Source organism: Pelodiscus sinensis, chromosome 4 (assembly GCF_049634645.1).
Source record: "Pelodiscus sinensis isolate JC-2024 chromosome 4, ASM4963464v1, whole genome shotgun sequence".
NCBI classification, from domain to species: Eukaryota; Metazoa; Chordata; order Testudines; family Trionychidae; genus Pelodiscus; species Pelodiscus sinensis.
Window position 1 is genome coordinate 50,990,074 of NC_134714.1, and position 26,850 is coordinate 51,016,923.

The 26,850-nt window shown below is 39.3% G+C and overlaps 1 protein-coding gene across 14 annotated transcripts in view; it reads left to right on the top strand.

Moving 5' to 3' along the window:
• Positions 1 to 18,039, top strand: part of HEATR5A (HEAT repeat containing 5A) — a 126,359-nt gene extending 108,320 nt beyond the window's left edge. For 12 of the 14 annotated variants that reach the window (XM_075926962.1, XM_075926964.1, XM_075926967.1 and 9 more), the window contains 9 exons: positions 1,132 to 1,366; positions 1,807 to 2,055; positions 4,422 to 4,549; positions 5,025 to 5,172; positions 8,893 to 9,165; positions 11,298 to 11,522; positions 15,563 to 15,717; positions 15,898 to 16,111; positions 16,358 to 18,039. In XM_075926962.1, coding sequence (XP_075783077.1) covers positions 1,132 to 1,366; positions 1,807 to 2,055; positions 4,422 to 4,549; positions 5,025 to 5,172; positions 8,893 to 9,165; positions 11,298 to 11,522; positions 15,563 to 15,717; positions 15,898 to 16,111; positions 16,358 to 16,662 — 1,932 coding nt within the window. In that variant the 3' untranslated portion in view covers positions 16,663 to 18,039. The remainder of the gene's footprint in view (positions 1 to 1,131; positions 1,367 to 1,806; positions 2,056 to 4,421; positions 4,550 to 5,024; positions 5,173 to 8,892; positions 9,166 to 11,297; positions 11,523 to 15,562; positions 15,718 to 15,897; positions 16,112 to 16,357) is intronic. The other 2 variants (XM_006116364.4, XM_075926969.1) reach the window with 1 other exon arrangement.
• The last annotated feature ends 8,811 nt before the right edge of the window (positions 18,040 to 26,850 follow it).

Consider the following 26,850-nt stretch of genomic DNA (forward strand, 5'->3'; position numbering starts at 1 on the left):
TGATGGGTGGTGAGCCCAGAGGTTGATGTCCCTTCCAGCCCAGGCAGGGATCACGACCCAGTTCAATCCACACTAAGCCCATTACTGTCTGTCTGGACAAAGGGGAGAGTGGGGCAGTGTTCACAGTGCATAGCCTCGGGCCATCTTCTCACTAACAAGCCTCAAGAAGGCACTGAATCACCCTGTTGGTGAGACCAGGAAGCTGAGCTCAGAATCCACAACTTGGAACAAAAGTAGGCATGGGGTGGTGCTCCCTGAAGGAGTGTTCGGTGTGGGTGTCGGAGCTGTTCAAGCAGGATAATTGGGATGAGATCAGGATTCATCCCGTTTTATCTCTGCTAGAGCATGACTCCCTCACACACCTATGTGTGTTCCAGGCAGTACATTTTGGTCACAGCTCTTTGCCAGTCAATATTGCATTGTCTCCCCTGGCTTGACTTTCACTGTCAGCCAAGACTCCTAATCACCACAAGCTGTGATCATTTCCCTGCCACACAGCTAGACAGAAAGCTTACTCACCTCTCTCCTCCCCCTTTCCCCCCAGGAGGCCAAATTAGCCCAAAATCATGGTTTTTTTTTTCCCAACAGAAGGGAAGTGGAAGCAGGCATTTCTACTTCCCTATGCCCACTGTTAGAGAAATCATGGTATTGGGCTAATGTCACGATAACTATGCAGTCTGTTAAATGTTGATTTACACAGGGCCTTCACTTAAAGTGGAAAAACTCAAGCAGCTCAATTGATTTAGCTTTTCCACAAAAAGGTGAAACAGTAAATTGATTACAATGGGGACAGACATTTGATATTTAGAAGGCTCTTCAATCTAGCAAAGATAAAAGATCCATTAGTTGGAAGTTGATGATTTCAGACTAGAAACCAAATGCAATTTTTTTATAATGAGTCAGTAACTGTTGGAACCACTTACCAAGGGTGGTTGTGGATTCTCATAAGTCTTTAAGTTGAGACTTGATGCTTTGATGGAAAATATGTCCTAATTCAACCACAACTCTTAGACTTGAAGCAGGAATTGATTGAAGAAAGCTCTGTGGCTTGTGTCATTCAGGAGGTCAGACTCATTGATCACAGTAATCCCTTTTGGTCTTAAAAATCTGTGACTGTTGATCTTTGAACAGGTTTACATAGTTGCAGTTGAAAGAGAAAAAAAACAGAGTGACACACACAAGCAAATTTTGAAGATCACAAACTCTACAGATGAAAACCATGGAGCTTTAACTTCATCAGCTAATGGACTTCTGGACCTAGTTCAGGTGGACCTTGGGACTCTAAGCAAACTCTGGCTTGCTGCACTTCAAGATTTTGCTCTCTTAACTTTGCCTTCAGAATATGCCTCTCAACTGCCCGTTGAAGGTATGAAGGCAATTATGTACTTTTATTCATGTTAGATATCATTTGTATATGTGCACTTTATAAAACTCACAGTATATACTTTTACACAAATAAGATGTATTTTAAACTGAACCAGCGCACTATAATTTTGCAGGTATTTACCACAAAATCAGTGACTGATTATAGGATAAAGATTTCTCTGGAATGGAGTAGTAGTAGATTTTTAAGATGAATTAAAAAGACTAAAAGAAGTGTACTTGATTCTCTCTTTTTTTATTAATAATTTTATTTATCAACAACAATCCTCTAGGTTAGCTTTGGTTGTTAAACAATTAAGAAATACCTTGAAATGTTATAAAACAGTAACACTTTTATAATAATAAAGAATCTCAAAGCTGTAAGAGAAAATGATTTACAGCTGAAAATAGTCACATTATTTAAAACTTCGGGTTTTTTTGCAGGTGGTGCATTCTATACTGCAGAGACAATTGAAAATGCGAGACCACATTATCACAACTCCTGGGCTTTAATTCTTTATGCTACAGCATTATGGCTCACCAGCACAGGTTTCCTTGTGGTAGATGCAGATGAAGGAGTAACTAATCTCTCCAGACCTGTCACCCCAACTACAATGTGTCAAGATTCCACCTCCAGAGCTGCAGTGAAATCTCCTGAGGATGTGAATACTGACAGATTTCATCTTATCTTGGGTTGGTTGATGAGCATGTAATCTGTCTGGAATTTAGATTTTAAACAGTCATTTTAGTATAAATAATACTGTTATTGATACTTGGTAATATTTGCTTGACTGCTCTTAATTGTGTTGGTGAATAATTGATATGTTGGAAGTACCTACGGCAAGAACTGGTTTATAGCTTGGGGACAGAATTGCTGCCTGTCTTTCTTTTTCCTAGAATAATCAGAATCCAATGCAAAGTAAGCAGAACATGTGCCAATTTACTGCAATGCCCAAGAACCTACTAGTCTTTAAGTTTAGGAACAGTTTGTTTTGGTGACAGTGAAAATACAAGCTGACATTACTGACTTGACTGGGGTTACTGTGGAATTACACTTGTTTAATTAGCATGACAATAGGCTCCACAGTTTTAAATTAGCTTTTGATTAACCCATCAAAACGTAGAGCACCTGAGGCCCAACAGAGAACTTTTATTATTTCCTGCAGGTCTAGGGTTAGCAGGCCCAAGATTCATCTAAATTTCTTTGCCACATTTAGCTACTTAGGTGAGCATAGTAAGTTCAAGATAAGCTAAAAAATCAGCCTTTTTGTTAAATAAAAATACTAAGCCTTTGAGCTTCCAAGCTATGATTACAGTTTCCCTGTAAACTCATCCTGTCATGTAAATCAGTGTGTCAGGAGTTCACATGTTACATTTTGAGGTTTTCAGTTGTATCCTAAGTCAAAAATTCTATGGGGTAGTTACAAGAATTTTCCTTTTTATTGGACCCATATCTCAACATTTACATCATCTATCTCTGTGATTTTTGAAGCTGATTGTTATTTATTTCTAGTCTATTGCCTAGAGGCTTCTGTTCATCATCTCAGATACAGGTAGTCCCCGAGTTACGTGGATCCGACTTATGTCGGATCCGCACTTACGAACAGGGCTTTCTCGCCCCGGAGCTCGCAGGCAGCAGGACCGCCCAGAGCACAGCGGTCCCGCCACCTCGACCTCCGGGGCGAGAAAAGCTGCTCCGGGTGTCCCTGGTCTGCTGGAGACGGTCCCCAGCAGACCAGGGACACGGGGAGCAAAGCCGCAGCGGCGGCGGAGTCCCGCGCCTCCCCGGCTTTGCCAGAGCAAAGCCTCAGAGGCGCGGGACTCCTCCGCCTCCCCGGCTTTGCTCCGGGTGTCCCTGGTCTGCTGGAGACGGTCCCCAGCAGACCAGGGGCACCCGGAGCAGCTTTTCTCGCCCCAGAGGTCGAGGTGGCGGGACCGCTGCGCTCTGGGCGGTCCCGCTGCCTGCAAGCTCCGGGGCGAGAGAGCCCCGTTCGTAAGCTTTGCTCCCCGTGTCCCTGGTCTGCTGGGGGGGGGGGCGCAGCTAGTGGGCCGCCCACCCCATCGGACCAGGCTTTTGTTGTGGACCCTGGGGTAGAGCAGCTGGGGTGCTGCCGGGTTGGTCCTGCAAGGACCTACCTGGCAGCCCAGCTGTTCTGTCCCAGGCTCGAGATTCAGCCGCTGTTGAAACTGATCAGTGGCTGATTCCAGGAAGCTGGGGGCAGAGCAATTCTGCCTCCAGCTTCCTGTAGTCAGCCCCTGGTCAGTTTCAGCAGCAGTGGCTGAATCTGGAGCCAGTTCCGACTTACATACAAATTCAACTAAAGAACAAACCTATAGTCCCTATCTTGTATGTAACCCGGGGACTGCCTGTACTGTATTTACATCAAGAAGGACAGGATCTGTATTTAGATGGAATAAAGGACCCCAAAAATGTTAACTTAACAGTCATTGTCCATCATTAAATACTGTTAAAAAGGTCCAGTGTCCCAGGAGCCAATGTGGGTGGCAGTCATGATGACAAAACTCGCACCAGTAGCTTCCATCTGTTCTTCCATACTTTCCTCAAAGTCTTGCTTTAATGATCCAGAGGGGAGAGATGGGTGGATTAGCCCATTCTGTTGTTTTGGTAATCAGTTTGGCCTAATTTCTGAAACACCAGTTTTGATGCATAAATGTCTCCACCCTCATTTTCTTGTTCACCAAGCATGATCTCAGCATAGATTGAGTTATATCACATGCCTTTTTGTTTGGACTTACTCAGTTTTTTAGGTTTAGTTTTCTTGCACCTGTTGTTACATTCTTTGTTAAAAATAACTTGACCTACTTTTTGTGGTTCTTCCCAAGCAAGCAAAAAGTTACAGAACCTATTTTTGCAACAAGTCCCTGTCCAAAATGTTTACGGGTGGAGATTAATTTGCTGAGGCATGGAAATATAAAAGATTCATATGCTATTTCCATGTCTGATCAGCACATTGGCACCTTACTTGTTTTGATTTACAAATTTACTTGAAATATGTTTTCAGAAAACATTTTTTGTTTGTTTTCTCATGCTATTTCAGGAATTAGTGTGGAATTCCTCTGCTCACCTCGGTCAGATGCAGCAATGGAAAACATTACTGCTTGCCTACATGCTCTGCAAGCATTTCTTGATGTTCCTTGGCCTAGGTCTAAAATAGGTGGTGATCAGGTAACATGCTAATTTAGAAATTATTAGTTTTAATTCCAGGATATTGTGACTGTGAACTCTCAATTATCCTTCAATGTACAATAAATTTTAGTTTGCTCTTCTGTGGCACTGATTGTATTGTGCAATCCAAGCTGTTGCTTGTGTTCAGGTATAGCATGTTACATTTTCAAAGCATTGTGAAAATTTACTTTCAAGTTCTGAATCCGTGATGCCTGTGGGCAGTTTTCCCTGGAAGCTGAGCACTTGGGCAGCCCCCCATAAGAGATTCAAATACCACCAAACTGAGTAGTAGCGCATTCACAGCACCCATAGCAGGCAGTATGTGCTTCTGTTGGTGGTGAACATCTATATACCTCACTGCCTATAACAACATTTATTCTGCACATGGGTGGAAAAAATTAGAGAAAACATTGCTTGTGGGTAGTAAGTAAAGAGTTAGTGAATATCAAGATTTAGAACATTTCTCTTTCTACAGGAGCTTGGTGTGGAGTTGCTGAATGTTCTCCATAGACTCATACTGACCAGAGAATCAACTGATATTCAGCTTGCCACTCTTGAAGTAGTCCGACAGGTTATTTTTGCGTCTCAAGAACATGTGAGAGAAAAGCGGAGAAGTGCAGAAGGTATACACTCGATTGTTCTACTGTATATTTTCTGTGACCAGACATATTTCATCTATGAGTCATAGATTAGTGGTTTTATTTGTCAAAGATGCTAAAAAGTTGTGTTGAGAAGTCACTGATAGGGTGTCCTGCCAGGCATCTTTCTCTGTGCAGTTATGATAACCTTTTGGCTACCTGCATGTGCTCACCCTGAATTCTGCACTAAATCTGCACAACTGCCAGCACAGCAGACTCTGAAAGCTCCTCCTTTCCCCAAAGTCCTAAAAATCAGATAAGAGATGAAGGCACCAGACCAGGTTTATTGTAAGCGAAGCTCAGTAATAGTACCGAGTAGACTTTGCGGATGCTAAGAATGTATGCCCATGACAATAGACTCAGTTCATTCAGTGGTGGGATCTCCGAAGCTGGACAAGGACAGCCCCTTTAAGATACATTTTTATGCACAGATGCATTCAAGTTATACATCACTCCTGACACATCAAGTGCCACCCTCAGATGTACTTAGCTACTAGACATTACCTTGCACATGGTGGTTTGATTAGAGCATCGCTATCTATCATGCTATCATCTTTGACCCCATCCTGAACTTGGGTCAGTATGTCCCTGTTATCTTTGAGGAGTGTTTTAGTACCAAGATGTATCCTAACGAGGTGCTCTGTTAGCATCCCTCTGGAATGTGTTTATAGCCTGTGCATAATACTCTTAGGTATGAGTGTTTCTGCGATATCAGCCCTGTTCTTGCTAAGTTCTGCAAGCAGAGCCTGCCTTGTGCTCACAGCTTAACTTAGCCTTATTCTTGACCATTGTTGCTTAGGCCTGAGGCCTGGCTTCAGGCTGTGATATATGGGCTTATGTTTTAGGCCCTCTTCTTGCTACAGAACTCACTAATCTCATTGATCTAAAGATACTTCAGAAAATCAGGTCAGTTGTAAAATTGCAATACAGGAGTGCAGTACAGGAGTACCAGCTTTTTCCTAGTGTGAAAATATAGACGTTTTAAATAAAGCAACTGTGATTGTTACTTATCCAGCTCCTAGCAGCATTGAGTACAGTTGAAGAATTACGCATTTGCTCCTGGATTAGATACAACCTGTAACATTCACTATATTTAAATGACAGGTTTTTCTTCCATCTATAGGTGTAGAATGAAATCAAATTTTATTTCCTATAAAAAGAGTACATATGCATAGAATTTTGTACCAAAACATTTTTTATAATTGGCAGTGGAAAGAAACTTCATATTGTAATAGTGTGTTCAAAAATACTGTTTATATTTTCAAAGGTAACTACATATATTGGTAATAGTATATTGTACTACATTTGCTATGAAAAGTTGCCCAGCCTGTGACTTGCTGAATGCAGGACAAGTTGTAAGACCAGGGCAAAAGAATGTAAAAGTCTAACTACGTGCTATTGGAGATAATTCAAACTGAAGCATATCCTAGAAACCACAAATATTCTTTCACCAGTTACTTTTGAGACACCCTACTATGGACCCAAATGTGCTTTTATTTTGACCTTTAATTCCTGTAGTTCTAGATTTGTTATTGAATCTTAGAATTTTTAATATTATAGTAAAACATAGCTCTTGTGTTGTCTTGTGTCTATGCGCTCAAAGTGATTTGCGAACACTGAATCCTTAAAAGCAAACCTGAGACAAATGTTATATGAATTTTATGACTAAATAAAGTGAAGCAAGTGCAACAGAGATTACATTGCCCAAAGTCAGACATAATTTGGTGATATAACCAGAAATTGAACCCATCAATACTATCTGTAGCCCCTTCGCCCATTTCTAACCAGTACTTTTTCTCTCCTATGTTGATGAATAAGGTTGAAGATCTAGTAAATTCAACTATGGAAGAAGTGTTCATACTATCATATTTCTGTTAATTTAATGTATAGGTATAAGTAAACAAAGGCACTTTGGAAAGAGGGAGAAAAAGCATTTTTAAAACAAATAGCAGAAATATTCAAAACACAAGACCTGAGTCACTAGAAATGTAATTATTGTAGTGGTTCTTGCCCAGACTACACTGTCTCTGTTTGTGGAGTGCATCCTCACCAAGAGTTCTTCCATCAACTTAAGAGGGGCAGGGGTGGAGGAGGCGATTCAGAGCTTGGGCTCTCAGCTCCATGTGTAACGCCCTGCTCCAAGTCAGGTTGCACCCCAGGCTCCCAAGCAGCTGCCCAAGTGGTCAGAAGTCACCAAGTGAGAGCTTGGGAGCCACCCAGACTCCAGGCACAGAGCTCCCTCCCAGGAGCCAGGCTTTGGTGGGGAGCATTTGTGCAGTATTTGGACTCCTCATGGCAAGCCAGGAGCCTCTAGGTAGAAGCCCAGCTGGCAGTGGGAAGCAGGCAACCTGGGCAGCCGCTGGGTTTGGGGTGCAGCTGATTACCAACCAGCGCAGGCTCAGCTGGGCGCAGAGAGTCTGGGGGGGGCAGCCAGACTCTTGCTGGGCCCCCCACATCTGCACCACTTTTTATGTCAATTTCATAGCTCCAGCATGGAGCCATGACATTGACAAGAATGAGAGACAACAGGCAATGTAATAATGCATTGTCTGCACTGACACAGCATTGCCCTATTTACACTGATTGATCTAATTTCTCTCCCTCCAATCTTGTTTCCTCTGCTGACTTCCAGTCCCCTTCCTTGGGCTCCCAATCTAGTCTGTCCCTCTACTTACGTAGCTCTTGGCCCAATTTCCCCCACTCCCTGACTCTTTATGCTAGTCCCCTTGCCTAACCATTCCCAGGGGTCTCCCACAATTCCTTGTCAAGTCTATTTCGTTCCCCAGTTCCCTCCTCCCCCCAGTATATCCCTGTGTCCTTATCCAGCCAGTCATGGCCTCTCTTCCTCCAGTAGCTTCTCATCCCCATGCTCAACCTTTCCCACATCCCCTCCCTCAACTCGTAGCGGTAATTTGTCTGTCTTCCTCTCCCTTCCAGTACAACTCTCATCAGGCACTTTGTCCCAATCTACTCCATTCCTTCCCTCTGGTCTAGCTCTTGTCCCCACTGCACTTGAGTCAGGTGGCTTACTTCTGTATGCTACCTGAATGCAAGTAGAGGGTAATTGAAAGCACACTGGAGAGAAGCTCCATGCTTTCAGTTCCATTGCCTGGCCCCATCTCAGCTCACAGCAACCAGGGCTAGCAATTCCATGAGAACCCCAGCCTTGCCTCTGTAGCGTTAGGGTAGAGCATGTTCTGTCGTTCTCTGGGGGGCATGTGCACAGTTTGGTCCCACATAGGAGCTTTGAGGAGCTGGAATATGCTCAGTGAGGATGGAATCTTCAGACAATGTAACTGCTGTGGTGACTGATGAGAGTGAATGTTCCTTCTGGACTGCATAGGGATATAAAACATTCCTCTCCCCTGTGTACATGGTAGTCAATGCCCCCAGCTTATCTGGCCTCTTCCTAGGCTCCCTAGGCATTCCTTAAGTAAGTCCATCCCTCTTTCCCCTTCTTTGTAACCCAAAGGACCCTTAATAGAACGATGTCCTTTTCTCTTGCTAGACAAATACCACTTTCAGTTGAGGTGAGTGCATCCCAATAAAATTCATTTCAAACTACAGTTGTCCTCTAAGAGAACTGTTAACACTGTGCTGTACTAGTTTCAGAAATGCAAAATTATTCCCTGCTGCTACAACAAAGATTTTGTCAACAAAAAAATACATGCTTAATGTCCTCCTTATATTTTCTTTTCACTATAGTTGATGATGGTGCTTCAGAAAAGGAGACCTTGCCAGAATTTGGAGAAGGCAAAGACACAGGAGGACTGGTACCTGGAAAATCATTAGTCTTTGCAACACTGGAATTATGTGTTTGCATTCTAGTGAGGCAGCTCCCCCAGCTTAACCCTCAAGTAACTGGTAGCCCTGCAGTTAAAGCTGGAAAACCTCAGTTGTTGTCAGAGAGTGGAAGTAGATTGATATCTGCAGCATTGGTTATCCTCTCAGACATTCCAGCAGTCTGCTCCCCTGAAGGTAGGATGTGATACCAGCAAGTGATTTTGCTACAAGGGAAGATAAAATGAAACGAGGAGGAGGAGGAGGCTAGAATAATGTATCATTACTACGTAACTTTCTTTGCTGGATAAATTCTGGGACAAGGTCTTGGAGATTTACCTATGACAATTTTTCAATTGTTTTATTGTACTACAAAGTTTAAAGAAAGCTCATAGATACAGGAGCAGTACTGTGAGAGGATAAAGTAGTTTTCTCTACTTTTCTTTTATCTTTCTTCTATAAAGTAATCAGACATGTTTTATCTCACATAGAAATATGTATGATAATTGCATACTTTCTTTATAGACCCTCCGTTTAGGAATTTATAATAGGGCTGACAATTAACATGTGTTAACGCCTGCGATTAACACAGAACATAATGCATTTATTTTTTAAACACATTAATCGCAGGTGTTTCTGTGGCGCTGCCCCTTTGAAATGCTGCCAGGATGTTTCAAAGGGGCAGCACAGTAGGAGCCTGGAATCAGCTGGAGTTGCCAGCTGACCCTGGGCTCTGTGCAGCGCTGCCTCTTTGAAGCACTGCCCTGGCATTTCAAAGGAGCAGCGTGATGCAGCCTGAGATCAGCTGGGGACTCCAGCTGATCCCAGGCTCCTACTGTGTTGCCCCTTTGAAATGCCAGGTTGGTGTTTCCAAGGGGCAGCGCTGCACGGGCCAGTTGGGCATTTCAGCTCATCCCGGGCTCCGTGCAGCACTGTCCCTTGGGAATACCACCACGGCATTTCAAATGGGCAGCCCGGGACCAGCTCAGCTGCGGCAGTGTTTCAAAGGGGCAGTGCTGCAGAAACCTGGAATCAGCTGGAGTCCTCAGCTGACCCCAGGCTCAGTGCAGCTGCCCCTTTGAAATGCAGCAGCAGTGTTTCAAAGGGGCAGGACCACGGGAGCCCGGGATCAGCTGGAGTCTCTAGCTGATGCTGGGCTCCTGCAGCGCTGTCACTGTCCTTTGGAAACATGACGCCCAAGAGGCAGCACTGCATAGAGCCGGAGTCAGCTAGAATCCCCAGCTGACTCTGGGCTTCTGCTGCTCTGCCCCTTTGAAACACCGCCGCAGCATTTTAAAGGGGCAGCGCACATGATTAATCAGATTAATTTTTTTTAATTGCGCGATTAATAGCTATTAATTTTAATTGCTTAGCAGCCATAATTTATAATATAGTCTGAAAAATGTGCTCCAAAGGGAAATGTCATATTATGTTTGTCCAATCTTGTAAATTACAGAAACAAAAAATAGGAAGGTAGTGTTTCTCTTATCTGAACTTCATGCCAGACTTAATTTTTAAGTCACCAAGCCTTGTTAGATTATTTTTAAAATAATGTAATTAGACTAATATGTATCTATCTTGTCTTATTGCCTTTCATTATTTTTTACCTTCATGCTCCTGTAACCAAACTTTCTTCATCGTTGCTGGGTTAGATCTATTTTAAATCATAATTCCCTTGAAACTGAGCCCTGTCACTGTATTTCTGTAAAATATTATTCATGCCTATGGTATTATACAGACTATGAATACAGCTATTCGTATCTTTACGAATTTCACATCTATGAGCTGTGAAAATTGCCCTTCACTGTTGACCCTTTGTGTCATGGTCACCATCCTGCCAATGCAAAAGGATGATGAACTCCTTCTGGAAACAGTCACCAACTCTCCTGTTCAATCGTAAGGATTCATGTTGGATAGTAATTGTCTTTTGTTACTTTCAATCCAGTGACTGTCATCTTTCAGAATGTGAGAAATGACCTTAGATATGGCATTGTTAAGGCTCAGGCACTATTTGTGGAATTTCCTTCTGGAGTTTAATTTGCAAATTTTGTATCCATACAGGGCTCTAAAAATGACTTTCTGACTTAAAAGGATTTAAGCATTTCTTTCAGTAGCCAATCTGCCTCTACATTTGACATTAAAAATCACATGCTGTTTAAATACATTTTCTGAACCCAAGACTTACAATAAGTAGGCAACTTTTAGAAATGAAAAGTGTTTAGACATACAATAGAAGAAGGGAATTGAAGAAAAGTGATTTAGAAAATAACAAATGCTCTAAGTGTTTTGCTTTATACAGTGACACAGCAAGCATTTGTTTTGTCTCACAGGAAGTGTTTCAGTACTCCCTACTATCCTGTACTTAATTATTGGAGTCCTCAGAGAAACTGCTGTGAAATTGCCAGATGGCCAGTTACCTTTGACAGTTGCTGCATCTTTACAAGCTCTTAAGGGCATACTGTCTTCTCCTATGGCTCGAGCAGAGAAGAGCAGAACTGCTTGGACTGAACTTCTTCGTAGTGCTTTAGTCACAGTTCTTGACTGTTGGGATCCAGGTAAGCAAAAGTGAGAATTGGACAGTGAAAAGTTGCTTGGTGTAGATAAAATTCAAATAGCTCTAGAAGATTGAGATGATGGAAGAACTGAACTATTCTTTTATATAACTTAATGTTTAAGCCCTGGTCTACACTATGGATTTATTTTGAAATACCTCAAAGATTCGCCACCCCTGCTCTGGAGTGTTGCTCTGTTTCGTGCACACACATTTCATAGAGCTGAAACCATGCAACTTGATTCGTTACTTCCTTGAGCTGTTACTGCAAATATATATATCATGTATCTGTATGTGACTGCTCATGTTTTTTCCTGGCCATTTCTAATTTTCCAAGCCCTAAAGTTTCCATCTGTTATGTGAAACTGTTCCACAGCAGAATAGATTTCATTATTGCAAACCTTTCCATGATATTCAACCTAATTTTTCTTTCTTTAATTTCATCTCATCATTTATATCTTGTTACCATTTTAAATAACTCTTAACTTTCTTTGGCCTTGAGTTTTATCTACAGGAACTTGAAGGGTGTGATTGTGTCATCCATTACCACATTTATTGATTTCTTACCAGAGCTCCTGTATGTCCATCTGGAGAGAGCATTTGGTAAAAAGGCCATGTATATAGGAAGTGGAGTAGGCAAATAGGTTATGTTATCAGGAGTGTTGTGAGCAATATATATGAAGTAATTCTTCCACTCTTCTCTGCACTGATTAGGCCTCATTACCAGGCAACTGGAGTATTGCGTCTAGTTCTGGGCACCATGTTTCAAGAGAGATGTGGAGAAATTGGAGAGGGTCCAGAGAAGTGTAACAAAAATGATTAAAGGTCTAAAAAACATGACTTGTGAGAGAAGACTGAAAGAACTGGGTTTGTTTAATTTGTAAAAGAGAAGACAGAGAAGACGTAACAGCTTTCAAATACCTAAAAGGGTGTTACAGAGAGGAGGGAGAAAAATTGTTCCTTTTGCCTCTGATGATAGGACAAGAAGCAATGGGCTTGAATTGCAGTAAGTGAGGTTTAGGTTGGATATTAAGAAAAACTTCCGATCTGTCAGGGGGGTTAAACACTTCAATAAGTTGCCTAAGGAGATTGTGGAATCTCCATCATTGGAAATATTTAAGAGCAGGTTAGACAGACATCTAGCAAGAATGATCTAGATCGGAAGTGGGGAACCTAAGACCTGGAAGCCCCCGGCTTTCATCTCTCTGTGGGCTGGCGCACACAAAATCTACTAGCCTGGGCCCTCCAAGGCTCTGGTGTATGAGGGAAATGTGGAGAATATCTTTGTCCTTCTCAGTCAGAGGCCCTTAGTGGGGCAAGGGGTTGTTTTTGTTCTCACTTGTGTGCGGCCCCCTGACTGATTTTTCTCTGTGTAAGCAGCCCCCAAGCTAAAAAAGATTTTTCTCCCTTGATCTAGATGGTCCTTGGTCCTGCCGTGGGGACAGGTGACTGACTTGAGGACCTCTTGAGGTCCCGTCCAGTTCTAATATTCTATGACTCTATGTTTTAAAATGTGTTCCTTAAAATGTGCTAACACATTTTTTAAATTTTTCTTAGGTGTGACCTGTTTACCCAGCCTAGACATGGGCTTGCAGGTGTGGTAGATAATTACACGCTTAGACTACATACAGACATTTTATTTAAAAAGATTAATTTAATTCCTGAGGCCCTCTGATGCTTTCCCCCGCCCCTGCCCAGAATCTCTTCAGTTAGCAGTTTATTACTGACAAGAGGATTTCCAGTAGAGTGCAATATTTCAAGAGTAGTTATCTCAGAGCAATATTGAGAGGGATTGTTATCCCTCTCTGCTCTGTGATGTTTTGCTTCTGAGCAAGCAGCCTAACATTATACTGTCCTTTTTATTTTTTCATTTCCATTGCTTCCCCGAAGACTCCTGTGTAACTTGCTGCTTATCACCTCTTCGCTATGTCTTGCTCAACATGACAGTTTTGTTTTTTATCCTCTTTGAATAGTTTGGAATATTTTAATTCCTTTTACATTTCTGAAACATTATTAGCTTGTATTTTTTTCAATCTTATTATTATTTTATTTTCTGACCATGCTTCTCATTTCTGTAAGTCTTTTGGTATCAGTTTTCCTTTCTTCATTGATGTCACAACACCTCCCAGTTCAGCATTACCTGAAAATGTCTAACAAACAGCTACTCTGTGTTCCAAGTGATTGAAGAAAATGTTAAATACAATCTTAACACTGACTTCTGGGACACCACTTTTCAACTTGAGATATTGTTATCCAACACCCCACTGCATGTTTATGGATTTTTACTGCTCAATGTGTATGACAGCATTCTTCTCCTAGCCAATTTGAGTAAATTGTGACCGTGAGATTTTGTGAGGCAGTATCAAACGCTTTAAAATTCAATTACATCAAAAATACTGTATTACCTCAGCCATTAATTTTGTAGTTCAGTTATGTAATATGATTAAGTTTCATAAAGCCTAATCTTAAATAATAAAAAACCCTGTTCATTACTCATTTTAGTTGATTTCGCTTAATAGTTAATGCTGTTAACCTTCAGTCCACTGTAAAATATAAATTCCAGCAATGGCGAGGAATGTTTTCATATTTCTCTAAGATTTTACCATTACATTTGCAGTTCCTATTAATAACTTCAATCAAATTCCATGCACCTGCCTCAACAAGTGGAAAACTTGATGGAACCAGTGGGGATTAGGGAAGCCTCGGGATGAATATTTGCTGTGGGGAGGCAATACATCCCCTTACAGAGTTTTTACCCACTTATTGGTCAGCCTGGGAGAAAGGGAGTTGATTGGTCAGTCATCTTCCTCTTTCAGTAATTTAAACCCTAACCCAGGGCACGTGGTGCTGCTTTTTGCTACATTCCAGCTCCCATTCTCCCCACCCCCTATTGATGGCTTTGTTGTTGTTCATTGCAAATGCTCTGGGTCTGACCAGTCACCTGAGATCAGGAAGAAATGTATTCTTCCTTTAGGCCGTGTCCAGACTCAGGGGTTTTTTCGGGAAAAGTAGCCTTTTCCCGAAAAAACTTCCCCTGCGTCCAGACTTAAGCCGCGTTCTTTCGAAATTATTTCGAAAGAACGCGGCTTTTCTTTCGATGGCGGTAAACCTCGTTTCACGAGGAAGAACTCCTTCCTTCGAAAGTTCCTCTTTCGAAGGAAGGCGTTCTTCAATGTAAAGAGGCCGTCTTCGAAAGAGAGCATCCAGACTCGCTGGGTGCTCTCTTTCGAAAAAGCGGATTTCCTCTATCAAAAGATCCGCCTGCAGTCTAGACGTGATCTTTCGAAAGAGGCTCTTTCGAAAGAAGCCTGCAGTCTAGACATAGCATTAGGGACCAAATTGGCAGAGGCCTGGGGACGTTGGTTGGTTGGCTGGCTGGCTGGCTGGGAGCACAGTTAAGTTAAATACAATTTAGTAATTAGTAATAGTAATGAGCAAAGATATTAGTTTGACACTATCTGCGGCCTGCTTCCAATGAGATGAAAAGGAACAGTTCCCCAAAGTAAATAAATCTGGGATTTTGTGATGGACCTTATGCTCACATGCACAGAGCCTCTTTTCAGTCACCTGTGTCAGAGGGCTAGGTAGTAGGGCTCAGAAGAGCGAGTTGAGAGGTAGGCTAAGGAAACTCTACCTCCCCGTTCTAGTGGGAGACCTTTCATGCCCCGCTTAAATTATGTAAAATGTCTGGTATGTAGGTATGGTAACAAAGTAGTGTAGTGCCCTTTCCTTGTGTCAGATTTAATCAAGTTGCAGCCTGCTTCTTGAAATCCATCCCTATGTATGTCTTCATTTGTTGCCATGTCCAGATCCATTGCCAGTGATTTTAGATTCTTCTGAAAACAGTTGCATCAGTACATTCAAAAGAAAAAAGTTCTTATTATAAGATTGACATGCTTTCTCCTTTGTATAATTCCATTCAGACATTATATAGAAAATGCCACATCAAAAATGCTTCATGAGCCCTTTTTACATCATTTTAGAGCATTCGAATTTGAAATATTACTTTTAGAGTATGAATTTATGAGACTGTTTTATCTTTAGTAGATGGATCTCAACAAGAACTTGATGAAATCAGCCTGCTTACTGCCATTACAGTATTTATTTTGTCTACAAGCCCAGAAGTTACTACCATAGAGTGCCTTCAGAAGCGTTGTATTGAGAAGTTTAAAATGGCACTTGATTCAAAAGATCCTGTAGTAAGTACTTTTCTAGCTAGAGGAGTATTTCAAGCTAAAAGTTTTTTAGCACATTTTCTGTTAAGGTTTTTTTCTTATAAAAGCTTTAAAATTGTTGTACATTCCATGGCTTTCTGACTTGGAGTTTTAAGTGTTACTTTGTTTACATTCAGTATTGAAATTGTAACTTTTCCTGTTTAGGTACAGCTTAAGTGCTATCAGCTGCTACTTTCCATCTTTCAGTTTCCCAACAGAGATGTTTCATACCCTTACATTCATTCTTTGGCAACATCTATTGTGAGGAAACTGCAGGAAACAGAAAAAACAAAACCTGAGAGTTCTGCTGAACTGCAAGTCATTCAGGAAGGAATAAAGGTGGTAACTGTTCTTGTTGCCATGGCTGAGGAAGCTCATCGTAAGTCCTGAAATTCCAAATGCCCTTCTAATGTCTTATGTGGCTGTGGGGAATCAACTAAAATAAAATGTATTCCCCCACAACTATAATTTTGAACAAAATTTAATGACTAGTTGCACACTAATTAACCGTGCGGTCACAGAAAAATGTTAACTCTTTTTATTTGAGCTTAGTTACTCATTAGAATTTGAAAATGTTGAAAAATTATTATATTGTATATTGAAGCATTGTTTTTAATTTTCATAGGTGCTTGTTTGGTGACCTGCCTCTTACCCCTTCTTATTTCCTTTCTTTTGGATGAGAATGCTTTGGGGTCTGCCACAAACTCAGCAAGAAATCTACATGAGTTTGCTTTGCAACACGTGATGCAGATTGGGCCACAATACTCATCAGTTTTTAAAAAAGTAATGGCTTCCTCTCCAACTATGAAAGCAAGGCTTGAATCAGCTGTAAAAGGCAATCAGGAAAGCATCAAAGTCAAGACAACACCTAAACATGCAAAGAATCCTGGGAAAAGTTCAAGCATTCAACTAAAGACCAACTTTCTCTGAAGTATTTTACTTCTCAGAAGTATTGTAAGCACTTTGATAACATTGCAAAAAAAAGTCCTGTTTGATTTCTAATTACACTAGTCGGAAAGAGTTGGTTTCAGTCTTAGTTCAGTTTTTATTTGAAATCCAGAGAGGTTTTTTTAAAACAAAATTCTTTAGAGAGTTGCGTTCTGTTAAATATAATTGACTTTTTAAATGTATCTGAGCACTCTCAATAAAACTTAGCAAAGGTAATATAAACTATATATTTACATTCATACAATAAAATCTGTGAGAACTGTGCATTTCTAATATCAATACAGACAAGAAATATGATTTAAGTATATTCAGGGGCCAGCCATTCTCTTTCATTAAATAAACTGAATTATTTTTGGCAATGCCTGTTTAAAACAAAAGTTACTCTGACTACTGATTTCGGATTTAACTGGGGCATAAGTTTACTTGCTGTTCAAAGTCTTTCCTAAGTACTATTTTAACATACTGCATATATTAAATGTCCTTCTAATTCTTAAGATAAATTATTGTTGAGCTCTAATATCCAACTGCATTTAAGATAATATGGACTGCTTTAATTAAATGCTAATAAACTATTGAGCTGTCCAAGATACAACAATATAGCACTCACCGTTAAATTGCAGCTTTACAATGCCTTTTGACTTAGGCCCCAGTTTGTCAGTGACTTGCAGTGGAACTTATGTGCTTACAGCAAAAAGCGCGTGTGTAAGTTTTTGCACAACTGGTGCCTTATTGCTTGGTGTAATGCCTCACTTTTCAGGATGTACTTTTTTAATTTAACTTTGTTATGCTAGCCAGACAGTTAAAACTTACATATTCTGAACAGGATTGCAGTTTGGGTTCACTGTGCCTCTGATTCAGACATCTATCTATCTAGATGCATCTGTTTCATGACCTTTAAATGATTAAGTATCCATACATAACTCACACTAATATACATATCTTTTCAAGGGCATAGAACTAGTGAGAGTCAAAATACAGCAGACTTAAAAAGTACAAAACTGTAATTTTTATCAAGGAACATATTTTAATATAGAACAAAATTCTAATTATTGAAATACAATGGCTATGAAGTATTTTCTGATGGATTGCCTTTTTTTTTCTTTGCTTTTGTGCCAGTATTAGCTCAGTAAACCAAATACTGTCAAAATGAGCATAATATTTCCTTGTTAAAATTTAGACAAGAAAAGAAAAGCATCTACAGAGCTGAGAAACACACTGTGACTCAGGAAGAGTGTGATGTACTGTATTTTATTATAAGATTTGTATATAGATACTATTGTAAATTGTACAGAATTAACCCTTTGACAAATTCTAACAGTTCATTTTTCTAATTCACATAAATAAACTTAATTTTCTTCAGTTGAGTTTGTTTTTCACTTTATCTGATAGAAGGAGTTGGCTTTAAGAGTTATTTTAAAAATTTTGATTGTAATCATTACTCCCAATCCATACAGTGTTCCTCTCAGAATTATTTACTATGATTTAAATTATTAATCTTATAGTAAATATAACTATTTATATTTACTATAAGATGTAAAAATCAAACAGAATTAACAGTGGCTAATGAGAACTGCAAAAACATTCTTGTAATGGGATGAACAGACACTCTCACATTTATGAACAGCATTAACCTGTTCTTGAAGAGGGAGTGACCTTGAGGATACAGATTGACCCAAACTTTATGGCCAGGCTGTCAAAGAGATTTTGGTACCCAGCACGATTTTCAAAAGCATCTTTATGCCTAACTGCCTTAACCATCTCTCTGCATCTTTAGGCTCCTATTTCCTTGGAGCCATGGATTAGAATGCCCTCAGACTGGCATTTGGTGATGTCTTTCTTTTTTAAACTAGGAGAACAGAACAGTTTAGGAAATGTAGTTTGTAGGGCTACCATGATATATAGTAGTTCTAGTCAAGGACAAGACATGGTGGTAAATAAGGAATATAGTTGGTTACCCCTACTGGGGGTTTGAGACTTATTTAATGGCTCCTTTCCCCTCTAGCTTATTCTGTCAGTAAAGAAAAATGGTTAACAACACAAAAAAAGCTAAATGTAAAGTCAAGGATGATTATTTAAATGTCTAAATATTAGTACTGTACTTACTGGTGTAGCATATGGGCTCCTAGCAAAATTACCATCACAATGTAAAGACCAACCTATTGCTTAGTTCCCTCTCACCTTCCCCAAGGGAACAAGGGATGTTTTTCTTCTTCCTCTCTCTCTTTTTCTACCAATTTGTCATATATGGTTCTTTAGTGTTACTGTGAGAAAGCTCCATTAAAGAATTCTGTTTTCCTTGAATAATGGTGAGATCTGTGGTCATGCTCACCTATGTCTAGATTTAGAGCTTTCTCAGTATTGCCCATTTCTTGACCTCAAAAACTTCATCTTGGAAGCTGACAGTTTTATATTTCCTGAGGAAAGTAGTTGCTAGGAATATTATTAATTTGGACAGAGGAGTGGGTAGAGAGGGTGTTCTTTTTAAATACCTTGGGCTAATTTCTTGAAGGGCCATAAAGAGTCATCCAGACTTTGAATCTGACATGTTATTTTACAATGTAAAGAGCAGAGCACTAGAGTGATGAGCCCTTTGGCAGAAACACTGCCGAGAAGGCAGGCTGTTGCATTTGGGATATATTAATACTTCCTCCCTTGATTTAAAGTATAAAGTTTGTATCTACGTATTTATTTAAAAAAACTCTGCCTCTGTTAATTATTAGTAACATTTTATTATTATCAGGTTATGAAAATGTTAAGTCTCTTGGCATACTTTTCTTAACTGTTTTTGCATGCTGCATTAGCAGCAATCAAACCTGCCAAAAGGCAAGTAAAAAATAAGAGCATAAAAAGATTGCCCCATGTCTTTCAGAGAATTGGAATGGCATAGTTAACATTTTAATTATCTGTCTGGTGGAGAGGGATTGGAGCTATGTGGTTTGGCATTTGGTGATCACTGTCTTGAAGGCCCAGATGAAGTACTAAATGTGTTATTTTTGGACCTGGTTTACAGTTCTACCATGACAGCTGTCTTCAAGATAAATTGCAGTGTGTTTGGAACCATTTGAAACAGGTTATTTAATCAAAATAGAATTACATTTACACCTGTTTTTTGTGACTTAAATCTGATTGGATCAAGGAAGAAAAAGTTAATTCATTCTCTGGATTCATCCAGACTCTCTTTATACTTTTGAAAACCCCCATTCTTCTGCTATCTCACCCCCATTGCCTATACCTGGAATTAAGAAAAAGATGGAGAAAAAGTAGAAGCATCACTAACTTTTGGCAGCCAGAATTTAGAACAAAAACTATCTGCCAATTACTTTATTCATGTAAACATGAGAAAAGTTCATGAACTGAGTTCATACCTTAAATTGAAATACATTGCATTAAGTAATACATTGCATTAAATAAGTAAGTTCACAAGTTTTCCTTTATATACATTACTCAATCCAGGAATGATCTCTCCTTACTGATTTAGACCAAATCTCGAAGAAACTGAAAGTGTATGCAAGTTTGGTTTATTCAGTGGTAGGTTCTTGGGCATGTTCATTACATCAGTATAAACCTTATGTCCAAGTGGCAGCATTCACAATTGCCAAATTGTGCTTATTCCGTTGGTCAGGTATTTTGGGTAACGTGTTTCTTGTACTCCTCTTTATTTCACCATGATGCCAACCTTTTCAGTAAGGGAAATAAAAAATACCCTTTTTATAAAAAAATAAATCCTGTGTTAAATTAAAATGCATTAATAATTATTGTAAGGATAGATATATATATAGAAAGCGAGAGCTTGGAATATATTTGCCACAATATTGATACTCAGCAGTTTTGTTTAAAGTCACATTTGCCATAGTCTTTTAAGAGTATGATGGAAATGTTTGTAAAGTCTTGAAATTCAAGCAAATTATGTACAATTCTGTTGTTGTCCAAGTGGTCTTCACTGTTTGCATCTCTAGAGTAACTCATCTGACTCTAATTTAGTATGCTTCAGCATGTGCTTGGCTACAAACTGAGGCGCCAGAAATATTGTAAATTGTGAAGGTCAATAAAGCTCAGACTTATTTAGCCTGATGCAACAAAAGACAGGACTCTGTAGCACTTTAAAGACTAACAGGATGGTTTATTAGGTGATGGGCTTTCGTGGGCCAGACCCACTTCCTCAGGTGAAATTGTGGAAGAAAATTGGCATGATCATATATGCCAAAGGGATGCAATCAAAAAAAGTAAACACATATAACTCCATTCCTAACTTATTTGTAAACTTTATTTTAATTGTATATAAAATAGAAACAATAATAAAACAAAACGTATGTAAATGCATTCATAAAATGGAATTAGCATATAAAAAATTCAGCCTTCATTTGCAAAACTAAACCAAACCTGAACCTGTAGAGGTTATAGAGGACATCACATATTAAAGTGACTAAATAGATAAATGAAAACATAACCTATGAGTATCAAGGACCAATATATACTAAACTGCAAAAGTATGCAATAGTTTTATGTGTGGCTAGACGTCCTTATATTTTTCCAAATGTTTCTATATAGATAGTCATTTTTGTCATTTAATGCAGTAGTAAAAAGCTCACTAAGTCAGTTTGTGTGTTCTAATTTAGAATGCAAGGCAAAACCGGTTTGCCAATGATGCCTTCAGCTTCCTGAAATATAGCATTAATCTCATAGCAGATAGCTTTCTAATAAAAGGATTTTATACAACAAATATGTAGCTTGAGTTGCTGATCAGTGCACTTTCTTAAGCAGTTTTAGACTTCTCTAACAAACTGAAGTTTTCATCAGGTGGAAAGTTGGTGCCTGGGACATGGAACCTTACCAAGATGAGAACATTGAAAAAAAAATGGAGAACCCTAGAAAATGGCTGGTGTTTAATGTTAATCAAGTATTTAATGTTACCTTGATGTATTTTCACTATCCTTTCTTTTGATACCCCAGAAACAAATTTCATGTATCCTCCATGTTGTCTTTCAAAACATGTCACCTATTCACTTGTCATAACTAATCTGTTCTCATCAGGTGTGAATCTGTAAGTGGGATAAGGAATAAATTAGAGGATATGGATACAGCCCTCCAAAAAATATACGACACCGGTATCTTTTCCACAACAAAGCACCCTTTTTTGGTGGAAACATAAATCTCAACATACAAGTTAAAAGCACCTGAACTGCAACAATGCACAGTTAAGATGATCCTAAATGGCTGATCCCCAATTCAGCTGATCAGTCTTTCAAAGGTTCCCAACAGATTCTGGTAATAATTCTTAGATGTTCTCTAGGTCAAGTTTTATCTTTTCAGTCAGTGACAGATTTCACCACCACCTGCTCTCTTCCACTCGGGGAAGTGAGTTATATAGGCCCATGGTGACTGGGATCCAGGAATACTCCTGATCCAGGAGCCCCGTTCCAGCAAAGTTTGGGGCCAGGTATCTTCCCCAACCCCACCTGCTGCCCCCCGCATGCCTCTCCGAGTGTGTCCCCTGGCTATTTTGGGGTTCATCAAACAAGTGCTTATCAACTAGTCTAGTAATCAATGGAAATTCCATCAACTACTCAACTAGTAAATTAATCACTACGTATCCCTAATGAACACAAGAGGAGTTGTGGTACCCCACAGAATCAAAACCTATATTCTAGAATGTAGAATTTAGTTGTATACTTCTATGTTCCTAGTCTACTTGTTTAATGTCAACACTGATGGAAGAAAACAGATTGATATGATGAGTGCCAGACACAGCAAAGCACTGTCACAACATGCCACGTATTTACATGTGCCAATGTGTCCAGATAATACACAGGAAAGCCTATTACATCTATTTATATATGTTAGAGAATTTGCAGATGAAGGGATTCTATGTCTGAAGGATTTGGTTGATAAAAAGCTGAATCTATTACAGTATTATTAGTGAGGTAAAAAATGATTTAATCGATCTTGATTTTAAGGTACTACATCATATATCCTAAATCACAGTATCTATCTATAAAATAATAATAGGATTTTAAAATCTGTTTTCAAACTGAGTCTAAATATTTTCCACTTCTTATATGCAGTATTGTTGTAGGCGTGTTGATATCAGTTTATTAGAGGGTCAAGGTGGTACATCTACATAGCTGCGTAATTTCAGAATAACTGACATTATTTTGGAATAACAAAGTGCGCCTCTACACAGCAAGCCTTTATTTGGAAGTTATTTCAAGCTGGAGGATTTCTTACTCTGACTTCTGTAACCCTCATTTCATGAGGAGTAAGGGAAGTTGAAGTAAGAGTTTTCTGCTGTATAGATAGTGCCAAAAGCCAAATTAAACATTGGAGTTTACACAGAGCTTGTTAATCATATCACTGACATTGTGATGTGCTTTGAACAGGGATACTTTGCTTTTTCAGAGTTTCAACTGGTATCAGTGCAGAGTACTGTTAATGCTTATTATGACACCAGAGGAAGTGTTTGATTATAGGACTGTTAGGTGTACTTTCTACATTTAGCCCCTCTAGTTTCTCTTTTTTTTTTTTTTTTTTTTTTTTTTTTTTTTTTTTAAAGAACAGTACAGAGTTGTCCAAGAGAATTTGAGGCATTTCAGTTGATCCAGGATCCAGATTCTGGATCATGAAACACTTATCCTGATTTACAACTAAAAGCATGAATACTATGTAATTTGAAAATACAATTGATGATGCCTTAACTCTCATTCCATCCCACATGAAACGTGATAAAACATCAAGCAAACAAGGCTGTAACTAACACATCCATACTTCATGTAAATCTTGACTAAATGAGTATTTAAGAAAGAAACAATTCAAGCTACAGCCACAAGAGTTAGCTAAAAAATATGTACAATTGTTTGCTGGAAAACTCACTTGTGTTTCACTAACTTTCACCATATGGCGTCAGCAAGTGAGTGGTTGTGATTGAAATTGCCCAAACCATAAGTAAAGCTTTTTCTGCCAAAATTTTTCAAATCACTCTCTATGAAACCCTGTTGATTGAACAACAGTTTCCTGTGGTATATGTGTTTTTATTCTGGCAAAACAAAATGGAGGATTTTGGAGTAGACTCCCTAGCTTATCTTAGTAATGGTCTGTATTGCTGTAGAGAAGACTTGGGTGTGACTTGCTGTAGTAATGAGTTTACAGTAAATGTTACTCAATTTGCAGAGGAATCTAACTGTATTAATATGGAGACCAACCAAACTAAGATTAATTTGCTGTTCCTAAAGCAGTGGTTTGCGGTCTCATTTGAAAAGGTGCGTAGAAATGGCACCGTGTTATCTCTGATTCTGGGCGGTTCTAACATAGATGATAAAATAAAGACTGTGATCAGTTGTTCTTCAGTCTTTCAGAACCTTTTTGTGAGCTGGCTGCAAACTTCAAAGACACTCATTCAATATATAATGTATATTTCTCTGTCTGAAATTTTGCACCCAGGAAACTGTCTGCTATCCTTTGTGATTATAAATGATAGATCTCGCCAACAGGACTGCATTTAGTCCAAATCTCTTTATTTGTTTTTAATCCCCGTCTGTGATTCAAGCTCACTGCAATAGAGAGTAAAGCATCACCTCGCTAAAGCAGGAAGTATTAATACATTGAGCCACTGTGCTGGCTGCTGCTGTCTACAGAAAGCTGCTTATATTTGGTACAGAAATAAGAAAAAAATAGCATAGGGATCCAACATTGCTGTATATTTGATTGTCATATTCCCAATATACAGAAATATACAATCTTAAAATGTCTGATTTTATTAAGATAAGGGTGCTGTGGGCATTGTATTATATATTTCTAATCAAGAACACGGCGCATACAAAATAGTAAATGTGGCACAGTAGTACGTGTGCATCCGTTTTCAAATTCTCTTGTTCTGAGACACTGGAGTATGAATCTGTATTTTTAATAGTAATTGGTAAAATCAACTATGTGGAATCTCTTTTCCTTCCCAAGTTTTTGTTGCATAATTGAAGCAGCAAAATGGAGTGTTAAAACCACTAGCGGTACTGTAGTTCATGTGACGGATGACTATCTGTTAAGATTTTGGAAATAGTAATGAATCAGTCTTGGTATCCTCTAAGCAGGGGTCTATGTATGATTTTACAGTTAATGTATTGACAGTCACATCTTAACAGTTTTGGGAGAGCTCAAGGTATAAATCTGAGGATCCTGTTTCATACTCTGTTAGTCAAGATAAAGAGGAAAAACAGATGCAGTTACAGTCTCAGTTCCCCATTGTCTTTATTATTTAAACCAGGAAATCCTGCTCCTACTATATAGTTCTTGTTAAAGTATACATCAGGTGACTGACCCTGTACATAGAAGTCTAATCATTCTTGTGCCTTGGGAGGAAGTGTATAACCTAATTTTCTGTATGGGCCAATACATACCCGTAAATTGAAATCCTGATGATTTAATTACTGGAATTGTGTAGGTCAATGGGATTACACTGGTGTAACTGAGGGACCAATTTAGATCTCGAAGCTTTCATGACTACTTCCTCTGGAGCTTTACAGGGAGCAGGAAATGCTTTTTTGTCTTGCATACATGCACATGTAAAAGTTATTTAAAAGAACTTCTGAATGTGGACTAAACTTATTATTCATCACTTGTTTATAGAATGAATAATAATAGGGAATGTTGGGCAACATTAATAATAGTTGGTGCTAGTAACTCCCAATTTATAATATTGGGCTAGATTCTGGATGTGACGTTATTACGTGGGAACTGCACAACAGGCAGATGACACTTGATATAAGGCTGCCACAGCCTGCTCCTATTATGGCACGGAGGGAGTATTGAGGGTACAATGGAGTCCACCCCTTGGTGTTGCTCTTTACCCTCTCCCATCCTGCTTGTCTGTTTAGATTAGCAATGGGCAATCAAGGCTAGTGAGTGGGCTGCATGAGTGGATCTTCTTCATCTCAGAGGGCTGTGAGATTGAAATCAGTCATGTGCACTAACCATGTCCCCAAGAACAAAACTAAATATATTAATACATGGCATGCTGAATATTTCAAAACAAGCGGAAATGCTTTAATCATTCATATATTAATAGATTTGTTGTTAACTTCCAACAGTAATACATGAAACATTTACACTTACTTTACAATATCAAATCACAGTTGATTTGTGGCATTCAGGCTCTGGGAGAGAGCAGGAGGAATGGGGAGGAGGAGCAAATCAGTTGATTCATGGCACTCTAGAAGTGCTGGGAGGGAAGGAGTAGGTAAGTGCAGGCTCCCCAGTGTGTAAGAGGTAGGGGAAAGGAAGCAGAGGGGTCTGTACATGGAACCCCAATGGACCACATGTGTCCAGTGGGCTGCAGGTTGCCCACCACTGGTTTAAACTGTAAGCTTTTTGGGGGCAAAGACTGTCTCTTGTAATAGCTTTGCACATTGACAAATGCAAATGAGCACTGATTTCAGTTGGGTCTCTTGGTGCTACTGTAATTTAACCAATTCTTAATAATAATTCTCTGACAATTCATCATGGTGTAGGATCCTTTGGGGCCACAGTCCAGGGGCATAAGATGCAACAGTCTCCAGATTATTCTCACACATGCAGGGCCATGACCTTCAGAATCAGGCGATTGTACCTACACTGAAGCATTTCTTGAAGCTGAAATACTCTGAGGAATAATTGTAACACAAAAAATAAGTTTTTTTTCAAATATTCCCAACGTCAAGCCTTGCTGAATTCACAGATGCAATACCGTCCTTTTGCCGCATGTGGGTAACATATACAATCTCTCCATCAAAACAGCTATAATACATCTGTAACAAATACTATTTACTACTTTGCAAAGGAACATTGCTCTTTTCCTCAATAAACAAATTAAAAACATACAGCTGCAGTATTAGTTCTTTGTGTTCCTACAGTTCCAAATATGGACAAATGAAGATTTCTAGCAAAACCTATTATAGTCAGGTCAGTAGAAAAGGAACATTATTTCTTCATAAAAGGGGATCCATATGTCACAGGGACTAATAGCCAAACTTTTATGGGAGATAGACCAGAAACAAAATGTCAGATCCAAGCACTGGTGAACTTCAGAATAGTTTGGTTCTAGGTTTTTTGAGCCTCTGTTTTGTCCAGATCTTTTAACAGCTGCCTGTATGAATTGGACCAAATTCCCTGCTGGTGCACGTTGGTAGGTTCTCTTTTGCTTTAGTG